The 15,355-nt window shown below is 46.9% G+C and overlaps 1 protein-coding gene across 2 annotated transcripts in view; it reads left to right on the forward strand.

The window, feature by feature from the left end:
* rbm25a (RNA binding motif protein 25a) overlaps nucleotides 1-15,355 on the forward strand; it is a 46,679-nt gene that overhangs the window by 18,858 nt on the left and 12,466 nt on the right. For both annotated transcript variants that reach the window (XM_065004405.1, XM_065004406.1), the window contains exons 12-14: nucleotides 2,294-2,367; nucleotides 7,417-7,567; nucleotides 11,576-12,068. In XM_065004405.1, the coding sequence (XP_064860477.1) occupies nucleotides 2,294-2,367; nucleotides 7,417-7,567; nucleotides 11,576-12,068 (718 nt within the window). The remainder of the gene's footprint in view (nucleotides 1-2,293; nucleotides 2,368-7,416; nucleotides 7,568-11,575; nucleotides 12,069-15,355) is intronic.

Genomic DNA, 15,355 nt, shown 5'->3' on the forward strand with positions numbered 1-15,355 from the left:
TATTTAGTCAGCCACCAATTGTGGCTAAGCTTGTGTTTGAATACATTTATTTCATTTCATTTGCGATTTTCATGAATAGGAAAAGTTGCGTTATGCTAATGCATTTGAGGCTATGATTACGCTCCCGGATACGGGATTGCTCGTCGCAAGAGGTTAAATATCCTACAATGTGATTTTCTGGATTTTTTTCCCTCATTTTGTCTGTCATAGTTGAAGTGTACCTATGATGAAAATTACAGGCCTCTCTCATCTTTTAAAGTGGGAGAACTTGCACAATTGGTGGCTGACTAAATACTTTTTTTGCCCTACTGTATATGCCTTCTATAAGTATACAATCTTCCTGATTCTGTCAACCTGTAACTGTCACATTCTAGTTTATATTTTCTATGGTAGAGTAGGTCAGGGTGTGACTTGGGGGGGGGGGGTTTCTAGTTTATATTTTCTATGGTAGAGTAGGTCAGGGCGTGACTTGGGGGTTTTCTAGTTTATATTTTCTATGGTAGAGTAGGTCAGGCGTGACTGGGGGGGTTGTTCTAGTTTATATTTTCTATGGTAGATAAGGTCAGGGTGTGACTTGGGGGTTGTTCTAGTTTATATTTTCTATGGTAGAGTAGGTCAGGGCGTGATGGGGGATTGTTCTAGTTTATATTTTCTATGGTAGAGTAGGTCAGGGCGTGACTTGGGGGGTTGTTCTAGTTTATATTTTCTATGGTAGAGTAGGTCAGGGGGAGGGGGTTCTAGTTTATATTTTCTATGGTAGAGTAGGTCAGGGTTCTAGTTTATACTAGGTCAGGCGTGGGGTTGTTCTAGTTTATATTTTCTATGGTAGAGTAGGTCAGGGCGTGACTGGGGGGTTGTTCTAGTTTATATTTTCTATGGTAGAGTAGGTCAGGCGTGACTGGGGGGTTGTTCTAGTTTATATTTTCTATGGTAGAGTAGGTCAGGGCGTGACTTGGGGGTTGTTCTAGTTTATATTTTCTATGGTAGTAGGTCAGGGCTGACTTGGGGGGTTGTTCTAGTTTATTTTCTATGGTAGAGTAGGTCAGGGCGTGACTTGGGGGTTGTTCTAGTTTATATTTTCTATGGTAGAGTAGGTCAGGGTGTGACTTGGGGGGGGTTTCTAGTTTATATTTTCTATGGTAGAGTAGGGTTTCTAGTTTATATTTTCTATGGTAGAGTAGGTCAGGCGTGTTCTAGTTTATATTTTCTATGGTAGAGTAGGTCAGGGCGTGACTTGGGGGTTGTTCTAGTTTATATTTTCTATGGTAGAGTAGGTTTCATGGGGGTTGTTCTAGTTTATATTTTCTATGGTAGAGTAGGTCAGGGCGATGACTTGGGGGTTGTTCTAGTTTATATTTTCTATGGTAGAGTAGGTCAGGGGGAGGGGGTTCTAGTTTATATTTTCTATGGTAGAGTAGGTCAGGGCGTTACTTGGGGGGGGGGTTCTAGTTTATATTTTCTATGGTAGAGTAGGTCAGGGCGTGACTGGGGGGGGTTGTTCTAGTTTATATTTTCTATGGTAGAGTAGGTCAGGGGTCTGGGGGGTTGTTCTAGTTTATATTTTCTATGGTAGAGTAGGTCAGGCGTGACTGGGGGGGTTGTTCTAGTTTATATTTTCTATGGTAGAGTAGGTCAGGGCGTGACTTGGGGGGTTGTTCTAGTTTATATTTTCTATGGTAGAGTAGGTCAGGCGTGACTTGGGGGTTGTTCTAGTTTATATTTTCTATGGTAGAGTAGGTCAGGGTGTGACTTGGGGGGTTGTTCTAGTTTATATTTTCTATGGTAGAGTAGGTCAGGGCGTGACTTGGGGGGTTGTTCTAGTTTATATTTTCTATGGTAGAGTAGGTCAGGGTGTGACTTGGGGGGGTTGTTCTAGTTTATATTTTCTATGGTAAAGTAGGTCAGGGCATGGGGGGTGTTCTAGTTTATATTTTCTATGTGGGGTTCTAGGTTTGATTTTCTATGTTGGTGATTTGCATGATTCCCAATTAGAGGCAGCTGGTTATCGTTGTCTCTAATTGGGGATCATACTTAAGTAGCATTTTTTTCCCACCTGTGGGTGATGGGATATTGTTTATGTTTAGTTGCCTGTTCGCTCTGCATTGTCGTCACGGTTCGTTTATTGTTTCACTCTCTAATAAATAACGTGGAATTCTACGTACGCAGCGCCTTGGTCCGACTATACTAACGAACGTGACAGTAATCCGTTTAGTTACCTCTGATTCTGTCTACATCTGTGATGTGTGGAGACTTAGAGTTAGTATGTAATCCAGTGTTCTTCCTCTTCCTCCAGACCAAAGAAGGAAAGCGTCTGAAAGAGTTCCTGGAAGATTATGACGATGACAGAGATGAGTCAAAATACTACAGGTGAGATGAGTCAAAATACTACCGGTGAGATGACACCGTTTATAACAGAGATGAGTCAAAATACTACAGGTGAGATGAGTCAAAATACTACCGGTGAGATGACACCGTTTATAACAGAGATGAGTCAAAATACTACAGGTGAGATGACACCGTTTATAACAGAGGTGAGTCAAAATACTACCGGTGAGATGACACCGTTTATAACAGAGATGAGTCAAAATACTACAGGTGAGATGAGTCAAAATACTACAGGTGAGATGACACCGTTTATAACAGAGGTGAGTCAAAATACTACAGGTGAGATGAGTCAAAATACTACAGGTGAGATGACACCGTTTCAAAATAACAGGTGAGATGAGTCAAAATACTACAGGTGAGATGACACCGTTTATAACAGAGATGAGTCAAAATACTACAGGTGAGATGACACCGTTTATAACAGAGATGAGTCAAAATACTACAGGTGAGATGACACCGTTTATAACAGAGATGAGTCAAAATACTACAGGTGAGATGAGTCAAAATACTACAGGTGAGATGACACCGTTTATAACAGAGATTAGTCAAAATACTACAGGTGAGATGAGTCAAAATACTACAGGTGAGATGACACCGTTTATAACAGAGATGAGTCAAAATACTACAGGTGAGATGACACCGTTTATAACAGAGGTGAGTCAAAATACTACCGGTGAGATGACACCGTTTATAACAGAGATGAGTCAAAATACTACCGGTGAGATGACACCGTTTATAACAGAGATGAGTCAAAATACTACAGGTGAGATGAGTCAAAATACTACCGGTGAGATGAGTCAAAATACTACAGGTGAGATGAGTCAAAATACTACCGGTGAGATGACACCGTTTATAACAGAGATGAGTCAAAATACTACAGGTGAGATGACACCGTTTATAACAGAGGTGAGTCAAAATACTACCGGTGAGATGACACCGTTTATAACAGAGATGAGTCAAAATACTACAGGTGAGATGAGTCAAAATACTACAGGTGAGATGACACCGTTTATAACAGAGATGAGTCAAAATACTACAGGTGAGATGAGTCAAAATACTACAGGTGAGATGACACCGTTTATAACAGAGATGAGTCAAAATACTACAGGTGAGATGACACCGTTTATAACAGAGATGAGTCAAAATACTACAGGTGAGATGAGTCAAAATACTACAGGTGAGATGACACCGTTTATAACAGAGATGAGTCAAAATACTACCGGTGAGATGACACCGTTTATAACAGAGATGAGTCAAAATACTACCGGTGAGATGAGTCAAAATACTACAGGTGAGATGAGTCAAAATACTACCGGTGAGATGACACCGTTTATAACAGAGATGAGTCAAAATTACAGGTGAGAACAGAGATGAGTCAAAATACTACCGGTGAGATGACACCGTTTATAACAGAGATTTACTACAGGTGAGATGAGTCAAAATACTACAGGTGAGATGACACCGTTTATAACAGAGATTAGTCAAAATACTACAGGTGAGATGAGTCAAAATACTACAGGTGAGATGACACCGTTTATAACAGAGATGAGTCAAAATACTACAGGTGAGATGACACCGTTTATAACAGAGATGAGTCAAAATACTACAGGTGAGATGAGTCAAAATACTACAGGTGAGATGACACCGTTTATAACAGAGATGAGTCAAAATACTACCGGTGAGATGAGTCAAAATACTACAGGTGAGATGAGTCAAAATACTACCGGTGAGATGACACCGTTTATAACAGAGATGAGTCAAAATACTACAGGTGAGATGACACCGTTTATAACAGAGGTGAGTCAAAATACTACCGGTGAGATGACACCGTTTATAACAGAGATGAGTCAAAATACTACAGGTGAGATGAGTCAAAATACTACAGGTGAGATGACACCGTTTATAACAGAGATGAGTCAAAATACTACAGGTGAGATGAGTCAAAATACTACCGGTGAGATGACACCGTTTATAACAGAGATGAGTTTACAGGTGAGATGACACCGTTTATAACAGAGGTGAGTCAAAATACTACCGGTGAGATGACACCGTTTATAACAGAGATGAGTCAAAATACTACAGGTGAGATGAGTCAAAATACTACAGGTGAGATGACACCGTTTATAACAGAGATTAGTCAAAATACTACAGGTGAGATGAGTCAAAATACTACAGGTGAGATGACACCGTTTATAACAGAGATGAGTCAAAATACTACAGGTGAGATGACACCGTTTATAACAGAGATGAGTCAAAATACTACAGGTGAGATGAGTCAAAATACTACAGGTGAGATGACACCGTTTATAACAGAGATGAGTCAAAATACTACCGGTGAGATGACACCGTTTATAACAGAGATGAGTCAAAAGTCAAAATACTACAGGTGAGATGAGTCAAAATACCGTGAGATGACACCGTTTATAACAGAGATGAGTCAAAATACTACAGGTGAGATGAGTCGTTTATAACAGAGATGAGTCAAAATACCGGTGAGATGACACCGTTTATAACAGAGATGAGTCAAAATACTACAGGTGAGATGAGTCAAAATACTACAGGTGAGATGACACCGTTTATAACAGAGATGAGTCAAAATACTACAGGTGAGATGAGTCAAAATACTACCGGTGAGATGACACCGTTTATAACAGAGATGAGTCAAAATACTACAGGTGAGATGACACCGTTTATAACAGAGATTAGTCAAAATACTACAGGTGAGATGAGTCAAAATACTACAGGTGAGATGACACCGTTTATAACAGAGATGAGTCAAAATACTACAGGTGAGATGACACCGTTTATAACAGAGATGAGTCAAAATACTACAGGTGAGATGAGTCAAAATACTACAGGTGAGATGACACCGTTTATAACAGAGATGAGTCAAAATACTACAGGTGAGATGACACCGTTTATAACAGAGATGAGTCAAAATACTACAGGTGAGATGAGTCAAAATACTACAGGTGAGATGACCGTTTATCAGAGATGAGTCAAATACTACAGGTGAGATGACACCGTTTATAACAGAGATGAGTCAAAATACTACAGGTGAGATGACACCGTTTATAACAGAGATGAGTCAAAATACTACAGGTGAGATGAGTCAAAATACTACAGGTGAGATGACACCGTTTATAACAGAGATGAGTCAAAATACTACCGGTGAGATGACACCGTTTATAACAGAGATGAGTCAAAATACTACCGGTGAGATGAGTCAAAATACTACAGGTGAGATGAGTCACCGTTTATAACAGAGATGAATCAAAATACGTGAGATGACACCGTAACAGAGATGAGTCAAAATACTACCGGTGAGATGACACCGTTTATTGAGTCAAAATACTACAGGTGAGATGAGTCAAAATACTACAGGTGAGATGACACCGTTTATAACAGAGATGAGTCAAAATTATGAGATGACAGAGAGATGAGTCAAAATACTACCAGGTGAGATGACACCGTTTATAACAGAGATGAGTCAAAATACTACAGGTGAGATGACACCGTTTATAACAGAGATGAGTCAAAATACTACAGGTGAGATGAGTCAAAATACTACAGGTGATATGAGTCAAAATACTACAGGTGAGATGAGTCAAAATACTACCGGTGAGATGACACTGTTTATAACAGAGATGAGTCAAAATACTACAGGTGAGTGAGATGATGTTTATAAAAATGAGTCAAAATACAGGTGAGATGACACCGTTTATAACAGAGATGAGTCAAAATACTACAGGTGAGATGACACCGTTTATAACAGAGATGAGTCAAAATACTACAGGTGAGATGAGTCAAAATACTACAGGTGAGATGACACCGTTTATAACAGAGATGAGTCAAAATACTACAGGTGAGATGACACCGTTTATAACAGAGATGAGTCAAAATACTACAGGTGAGATGACACCGTTTATAACAGAGATGAGTCAAAATACTACAGGTGAGATGAGTCAAAATACTACAGGTGAGATGACACCGTTTATAACAGAGATGAGTCAAAATACTACCGGTGAGATGACACCGTTTATAACAGAGATGAGTCAAAATACTACCGGTGAGATGAGTCAAAATACTACAGGTGAGATGAGTCAAAATACTACCGGTGAGATGACACCGTTTATAACAGAGATGAATCAAAATACTACCGGTGAGATGACACCGTTTATAACAGAGATGAGTCAAAATACTACCGGTGAGATGACACCGTTTATAACAGAGATGAGTCAAAATACTACAGGTGAGATGAGTCAAAATACTACAGGTGAGATGACACCGTTTATAACAGAGATGAGTCAAAATACTACAGGTGAGATGACACCGTTTATAACAGAGATGAGTCAAAATACTACCGGTGAGATGACACCGTTTATAACAGAGATGAGTCAAAATACTACAGGTGAGATGACACCGTTTATAACAGAGATGAGTCAAAATACTACAGGTGAGATGAGTCAAAATACTACAGGTGATATGAGTCAAAATACTACAGGTGAGATGAGTCAAAATACTACCGGTGAGATGACACTGTTTATAACAGAGATGAGTCAAAATACTACAGGTGAGATGAGTCAAAATACTACAGGTGAGATGACACCGTTTATAACAGAGATGAGTCAAAATACCACAGGTGAGATGACACCGCTTATAACAGAGATGAGTCAAAATACTACAGGTGAGATGACACCGTTTATAACAGAGATGAGTCAAAATACCACAGGTGAGATGACACCGTTTATAACAGAGATGAGTCAAAATACTAGCTGTAGGAACTGGTCTGTGGAAGCCACAAACAAAGGAACCTGCTGTTCCAATGCTATTTTAAATAATTTCATAAACTCAAGTTGGGCTTGATTTGAGTTTGTGTGGTGTAAAAAGAAATAGCAAACCCCGCCCATGTGGCGCTATAGGCAGCCTAAAGCAAATGCTAAGTATTTGAATGATTACAAATAGTATTTGAACCCGGGTCTGTAGTGTTAATCTGTATGACTGACTGTCTCTCTGTCCCCCTCCCCTCAGGGGTAGTGCATTACAGAAACGTCTGAGAGACCGTGAGAAGGAGACGGAGCTGGATGATAGAGACAGGAAGAGGGAGAAGGAAGAGCATGATCAGATCAGACAGAGACTGTTAGCTGAGGGACACCCAGACCCTGAGGCCGAGCTGCAGAGGGTATGTCTGTCTGTTGTAGAACAGGAGCTGCAGAGGGTCTGTCTGTCTGTTGTAGAACAGGAGCTGCAGAGGGTATGTCTGTCTGTCTGTTGTGGAACAGGAGCTGCAGAGGGTATGTCTGTTGTAGAACAGGAGCTGCAGAGGGTATGTCTGTCTGTCTGTTGTGGAACAGGAGCTGCAGAGGGTCTGTCTGTCTGTCTGTTGTGGAACAGGAGCTGCAGAGGGTATGTCTGTCTGTCTGTCGTAGAACAGGAGCTGCAGAGGGTATGTCTGTGTCTGTTGTACAACAGGAGCTGCAGAGGGTCTGTCTGTTGTAGAACAGGAGCTAAAGAGGGTATGTCTGTCTGTCTGTCGTAGAACAGGAGCTGCAGAGGGTCTGTCTGTCTGTCTGTCTGTCTGTTGTACAACAGGAGCTGCAGAGGGTATGTCTGTCTGTCTGTCTGTCTGTCTGTTGTAGAACAGGAGCTGCAGAGGGTCTGTCTGTTGTAGAACAGGAGCTGCAGAGGGTCTGTCTGTTGTAGAACAGGAGCTGCAGAGGGTATGTCTGTCTGTTGTGGAACAGGAGCTGCAGAGGGTATGTCTGTTGTAGAACAGGAGCTGCAGAGGTTATGTCTGTTGTAGAACAGGAGCTGCAGAGGGTATGTCTGTTGTAGAACAGGAGCTGCAGAGGGTATGTCTGTCTGTTGTAGAACAGGAGCTGCAGAGGGTCTGTATGTCTGTCTGTTGTGGAACAGGAGCTGCAGAGGGTCTGTCTGTTGTAGCACAGGAGCTGCAGAGGGTATGTCTGTCTGTCTGTTGTAGAACAGGAGCTGCAGAGGGTATGTCTGTCTGTCTGTTGTAGAACAGGAGCTGCAGAGGGTATGTCTGTCTGTCTGTTGTGGAACAGGAGCTGCAGAGGGTCTGTCTGTTGTAGAACAGGAGCTGCAGAGGGTATGTCTGTCTGTCTGTTGTAGAACAGGAGCTGCAGAGGGTATGTCTGTTGTGGAACAGGAGCTGCAGAGGGTATGTCTGTCTGTTGTAGAACAGGAGCTGCAGAGGGTCTGTCTGTCTGTCTGTTGTAGAACAGGAGCTGCAGAGGGTATGTCTGTCTGTCTGTCTGTTGTAGAACAGGAGCTGCAGAGGGTATGTCTGTCTGTCGTAGAACAGGAGCTGCAGAGGGTCTGTCTGTCTGTTGTAGAACAGGAGCTGCAGAGGGTATGTCTGTCTGTCTGTTGTAGAACAGGAGCTGCAGAGGGTATGTCTGTCTGTCTGTTGTAGAACAGGAGCTGCAGAGGGTATGTCTGTCTGTCTGTTGTAGAACAGGAGCTGCAGAGGGTATGTCTGTCTGTCTGTTGTAGAACAGGAGCTGCAGATGGTCTGTCTGTCTGTTGTACAACAGGAGATGCAGAGGGTATGTCTGTCTGTCTGCCTCCTGTCTGTCTCGTGTGTGTGCCTCCTGTCTGTCTCTCTCTCGTGTGCCTCCTGTCTGTCTCTCTCTCGTGTGCCTCCTGTCTGTCTCTCTCTCGTGTGCCTCCTGTCTGTCTCTCTCTCGTGTGCCTCCTGTCTGTCTGTCTCTCGTGTGCCTCCTGTCTCTCTCTCGTGTGCCTCCTGTCTGTCTCTCTCTCGTGTGCCTCTGTCTGTCTCTCTCTCGTGTGCCTCCTGTCTGTCTCTCTCTCGTGTGCCTCCTGTCTGTCTCTCTCTCGTGTGCCTCCTGTCTGTCTCTCTCTCGTGTGCCTCCTGTCTGTCTCTCTCTCGTGTGCCTCCTGTCTGTCTCTCTCTCGTGTGCCTCCTGTCTGTCTCTCTCGTGTGCCTCCTGTCTGTCTCTCTCTCGTGTGCCTCCTGTCTGTCTCTCTCTCGTGTGCCTCCTGTCTGTCTCTCTCTCGTGTGCCTCCTGTCTGTCTCTCTCTCGTGTGCCTCCTGTCTGTCTCTCTCTCGTGTGTGCCTCCTGTCTGTCTCTCTCTCGTGTGTGCCTCCTGTCTGTCTCTCTCTCGTGTGTGCCTCCTGTCTGTCTCTCTCTCGTGTGTGCCTCCTGTCTGTCTCTCTCTCGTGTGTGCCTCCTGTCTGTCTCGTGTGTGTGCCTCCTGTCTGTCTCTCTCTCGTGTGCCTCCTGTCTGTCTCTCTCTCGTGTGTGCCTCCTGTCTGTCTCTCTCTCGTGTGTGCCTCCTGTCTGTCTCTCTCTCGTGTGTGCCTCCTGTCTGTCTCTCTCTCGTGTGTGCCTCCTGTCTGTCTCTCTCTCGTGTGTGCCTCCTGTCTGTCTCTCTCTCGTGTGTGCCTCCTGTCTGTCTCTCTCTCGTGTGTGCCTCCTGTCTGTCTCTCTCTCGTGTGTGCCTCCTGTCTGTCTCTCTCTCGTGTGTGCCTCCTGTCTGTCTCTCTCTCGTGTGTGCCTCCTGTCTGTCTCTCTCTCGTGTGTGCCTCCTGTCTGTCTCTCTCTCGTGTGTGCCTCCTGTCTGTCTCTCTCTCGTGTGTGCCTCCTGTCTGTCTCTCTCTCGTGTGTGCCTCCTGTCTGTCTCTCTCTCGTGTGTGCCTCCTGTCTGTCTCTCTCGTGTGTGCCTCCTGTCTGTCTCTCTCTCGTGTGTGCCTCCTGTCTGTCTCTCTCTCGTGTGTGCCTCCTGTCTGTCTCTCTCTCGTGTGTGCCTCCTGTCTGTCTCTCTCTCGTGTGTGCCTCCTGTCTGTCTCGTGTGTGTGCCTCCTGTCTGTCTCGTGTGTGTGCCTCCTGTCTGTCTCTCTCTCGTGTGTGCCTCCTGTCTGTCTCTCTCTCGTGTGTGCCTCCTGTCTGTCTCTCTCTCGTGTGTGCCTCCTGTCTGTCTCTCTCTCGTGTGTGCCTCCTGTCTGTCTCTCTCGTGTGTGCCTCCTGTCTGTCTCTCTCGTGTGTGCCTCCTGTCTGTCTCTCTCTCGTGTGTGCCTCCTGTCTGTCTCGTGTGTGTGCCTCCTGTCTGTCTCGTGTGTGTGCCTCCTGTCTGTCTCTCTCTCGTGTGCCTCCTGTCTGTCTCTCTCTCGTGTGCCTCCTGTCTGTCTCTCTCTCGTGTGCCTCCTGTCTGTCTCTCTCTCGTGTGCCTCCTGTCTGTCTCTCTCTCGTGTGCCTCCTGTGTGCCTCGTGTGTGCCTCCTGTCTGCCTCCTGTCTGTCTCGTGTCTGCCTCCTGTGTGCCTCCTGTCAGCCTCCTGTCTGTCTCTCTCTCGTGTGCCTCCTGTCTGCCTCCTGTGTGCCTCCTGTGTGCCTCCTGTGTGCCTCCTGTCTGCCTCCTGTCTGCCTCCTGTATGTCTCTCTCTCGTCTGCCTCCTGTGTGCCTCCTGTCTGCCTCCTGTATGTCTCTCTCTCGTCTGCCTCCTGTGTGCCTCCTGTATGTCTCTCTCTCATCTGCCTCCTGTGTGCCTCCTGTCTGCCTCCTGTGTGCCTCCTGTGTGCCTCCTGTCTGCCTCCTGTCTGCCTCCTGTCTGCCTCCTGTGTGCCTCCTGTCTCTCTCTCGTGTGCCTCCTGTCTGTCTCGTGTGTGCCTCCTGTCTGCCTCCTGTCTGTCTCGTGTGCCTCCTGTCTGTCTCGTGTCTGCCTCCTGTGTGCCTCCTGTCAGCCTCCTGTGTGCCTCCTGTCTGTCTCTCTCTCGTGTGCCTCCTGTCTGCCTCCTGTGTGCCTCCTGTGTGCCTCCTGTGTGCCTCCTGTGTGCCTCCTGTGTGCCTCCTGTCTGCCTCCTGTCTGCCTCCTGTCTGTCTCTCTCTCGTGTGCCTCCTGTCTGTCTCTCTCTCGTGTGCCTCCTGTCTGCCTCCTGTCTGTCTCGTGTGCCTCCTGTGTGCCTCCTGTCTGCCTCCTGTGTGCCTCCTGTCTGTCTCGTGTACTACAGAGTAAAATCAGCCAGCTGGTTAACTTTGGCACAGTAACAGAAATGAGAAATGTTGATCAGTGTGTATTGTACCTGTCAAATGGGGACAATACACACTAATCAACAAGGCACATTCATGACATTTGTGTTTTTCTTTATTTTCATTTGTAAAGTGTGTTGAGACTTTAAATAAATTGTGATTTGATTTTAAACCAAGATGGAGGAGGAGGCAGAGCGGAGGCGGCAGCCCCCAGTGAAGCCGGAGGAGGAGGTGCAGCAGGAGAAACCACACCGGGAGAGGGAGCACCGGGAGAGGGAGCACCGAGAGAGGGAGCACCGAGAGAGGGAGCACCGAGAGAGGGAGCACCGAGAGAGGGAGCACCACAGGGACAGGAGAGGAGGAGGAGGAGGTGCAGACAGGCCTCCTCCCGAACACCCTCAGTCCCAATCAGACGATGACGTGGAGGATGGAGAGGAGCTTGACGATCGTGACGGGGACGACTCGTCAGACGCCAGGACACACCCACACCTCAAGCCCACACTGCGGCCAATCACGTCGGCACCCTCTGTGTCGTCGGGCAGCGGCGACGCCACGCCCAACTCCCCTGGCAACGAGTCTCCGTGTGGCATCATCATCCCTCATGAGAACTCTCCAGACGCCCAGCCCACAGATGAACACCGGCCCAAGATAGGCCTCAGCCTCAAACTGGGTGAGGTAGAACTGGTCTGACTGGGCCGGGTAGAACTGGTCTGACTGGGCCGGTTATAACTGGTCTGACTGGGTCGGGTAGAACTATTCTGACTGGGCCGGGTAGAGCTATTCTGACTGGGCCGGGTAGAGCTATTCTGACTGGGCCGGGTAGAGCTATTCTGACTGGGCCGGGTAGAGCTATTCTGACTGGGCCGGGTAGAGCTATTCTGACTGGGCCGGGTAGAGCTATTCTGACTGGGCCGGGTAGAGCTATTCTGACTGGGCCGGGTAGAACTGGTCTGACCGGGCCGGGTAGAACCGTCCCGGGACCAACCGGTCCCGACCGGGCCGGGTAGAACCGGTAGAACCGGACCGGGCCGGGTAGAACCGGTAGAACCGGACCGGGCCGGGTAGAACCGGTAGAACCGGACCGGGCCGGGTAGAACCGGTAGAACCGGACCGGGCCGGGTAGAACCGGTAGAACCGGGCCGGGTAGAACCGGTAGAACCGGCCGGGCCGGGTAGAACCGGTAGAACCGGGCCGGGTAGAACCGGTAGAACCGACCGGGCCGGGTAGAACCGGTAGAACCGGGCCGGGTAGAACCGGTAGAACCGGTCCCGACCGGGCCGACCGGGCCGGGTAGAACCGGTAGAACCGGTCCCGACCGGGCCGACCGGGCCGGGTAGAACCGGTCCCGACCGACCGGGCCGGGTCGGGGCCGGGTAGAACCGGTCCCGACCGGGCCGGGTAGAACGGGGCCGGACCACCGGGCCGGGTAGAACGGGGGCCGGACCACCGGGCCGGGTAGAACGGGGGCCGGACCACCGGGCCGGGTAGAACGGGGGCCGGACCACCGGGCCGGGTAGAACCGGTCCCGACCGACCGGGCCGGGTAGAACGGGCCGGACCGGCCGGGCCGGGTAGAACGGGGCGGGACCGGGCCGGGCCGGGTAGAACGGGCCGGACCGGGCCGGGCCGGGTAGAACTGGTCCGGCCGGGCCGGGTAGAACTGGCTTGTAGCTGCTGTCAAAGCCTATACTACATCACCATGCGGCAAATTGGTTAATAGATCAATGACAGAGTTCCAAACCTCTCTGCCAATAACAACTAGTTTTCAGTATTCCACTACCCAATCAGACCCCTCCCAGACAGTTCTAGCTAAATTCTTCCTTGAGAAATGGCTCTTTGGTGATTGTAATGGAAATCTATTACAGTAAGGTAATGGGTGTGGGAGGAGGTCGCAATTGTAAATGAGAACTTGTTCTCAACTAGCCTACTGGGGTGTGGGAGGAGTGATTGGGGGAGGGTAGGAATGGGTGTGTGGTGGTGTGTAGGAATGGGTGTGTTACATCGCTGATGTGAAAAAATAATATAATAATATATTTTTTAAAATTTGTAATAATGACAATTACAACAATACTAAATGAACACTTATTTTAACTTAATATAATACATCAATAAAATCCATTTAGCCTCAAGTAGATAATGAAACATGTTCAATTTGGTTTAAATAATGCAAAAACAAAGTGTTGGAGAAGTAAAAGTGCAATATGTGCCATGTAAGAAAGCTAACGTTTCAGTTCCTTGCTCAGAACATGAGAACATATGAAAGCTGGTGGTTCCTTTTAACATGAGTCTTCAATATTCCCAGGTAAGAAGTTTTAGGTTGTAGCTATTATAGGAATTATAGGACTTTTTCCCTCTATACCATTAGTATTTCATACTCCTTTGACTATTGGATGTTCTTATAGGCACTTTAGTATTGCCAGTGTAACAGTATAGCTTCCGTCCCTCTCCTCGCCCCTACCTGGGCTCGAACCAGCAACACATCGACAACAGCCACCATCGAAGCAGCGTTACCCATGCAGAGCAAGGGACACAACTACTAGAAGGCTCAGAGCGAGTGACGTTTGAAACGCTATTAGCGCGCGCTAACTAGCCAGCCATTTCACTTTGGTCACACCAGCCTCATCTCGGGAGTTGATAGGCTTGAAGTCATAAACAGCGCAATGCTTGACGCACAACGAAGAGCTGCTGGCAAAACGCACAAAAGTGCTGTTTGAATGAATGTTTACGCGCCTGCTTCTGCCTACCACCGCTCAGTCAGATACTTAGATGCTTGTATGCTCAGTCAGATTATATGCAACGCAGGACACGCTAGATAATATCTAGTAATGTCATCAACCATGTGTAGTTAACTAGTGATTATGGTTGTTTTTTATAAGATACATTTAATGCTAGCTAGCAACTTACCTTGGCTTACTGCATTCGCGTAACAGGCAGTCTCCTTGTGGAGTGCAACGAGAGAGAGGCAGGTAGTTATTGCGTTGGACTAGTTAACTGTAAGGTTGCAAGATTGGATCCCCCGAACTGACAAGGTGAAAACCTCTCGTTCTGCACCTGAACGAGGCAGTTAACCCACCGTTCCTAGGCCGTCATTGAAAATAAGAATGTAAGAATTGCATTAAGAATAATAATTGCCTAGTTAAATAAAGATCAAAGGTGTAATCGGGCAAAATTGGTGTCTAAAAATAACGATTTCCGATTATTATGAGACTTGAAATCGGCCCTAATTAATTGGCCATTCCGATTAATCGGTTTGACCAATCACAGGGAGCGCATTGGGGGGGGGGGGCAGTCTTCTGCAGTGTAAAGCACTGGAACGATCGAGAGAAAATGAATGTCGGAGAGAGAACGGTGTTTACCTGTTGACTTCCTGCCTTGTAGTTTCACCTGTTGACTTCTTGCCTTGTAGTTTCACCTGTTGACGTCTTGCCTTGTAGTTTCACCTGTTGTCTTCTTGCCTTGTAGTTCCACCTGTTGACTTTCTGCCTTGTAGTTTCACCTGTTGACCTCCTGCCTTGTAGTTTCACCTGTTGACCTCCTGCCTTGTAGTTTCACCTGTTGACCTCCTGCCTTGTAGTTTCACCTGTTGACTTTCTGCCTTGTAGTTCCACCTGTTGACCTCCTGCCTTGTAGTTTCACCTGTTGACTTCCTGCCTTGTAGTTTCACCTGTTGACTTCCTGCCTTGTAGTTTCACCTGTTGACCTCCTGCCTTGTAGTTTCACCTGTTGACCTCCTGCCTTGTAGTTTCACCTGTTGACTTCCTACCTTGTAGTTTCACCTGTTGACTTCCTACCTTGTAGTTTCACCTGTTGACTTCCTGCCTTGTAGTTCCACCTGTTGATGTCTTGCCTTGTAGTTTCACTGACTGTCCGTCGGATACACCTGGTGGTTGGTTGGTTTGTTTGTCGTAGCTTCACAACGATGTTGCTACCACTCCATGCGATCGATGACCCGGAGCGG

This window comes from Oncorhynchus nerka, linkage group LG18 (assembly GCF_034236695.1).
Source record: "Oncorhynchus nerka isolate Pitt River linkage group LG18, Oner_Uvic_2.0, whole genome shotgun sequence".
NCBI classification, from domain to species: domain Eukaryota; kingdom Metazoa; phylum Chordata; class Actinopteri; order Salmoniformes; family Salmonidae; genus Oncorhynchus; species Oncorhynchus nerka.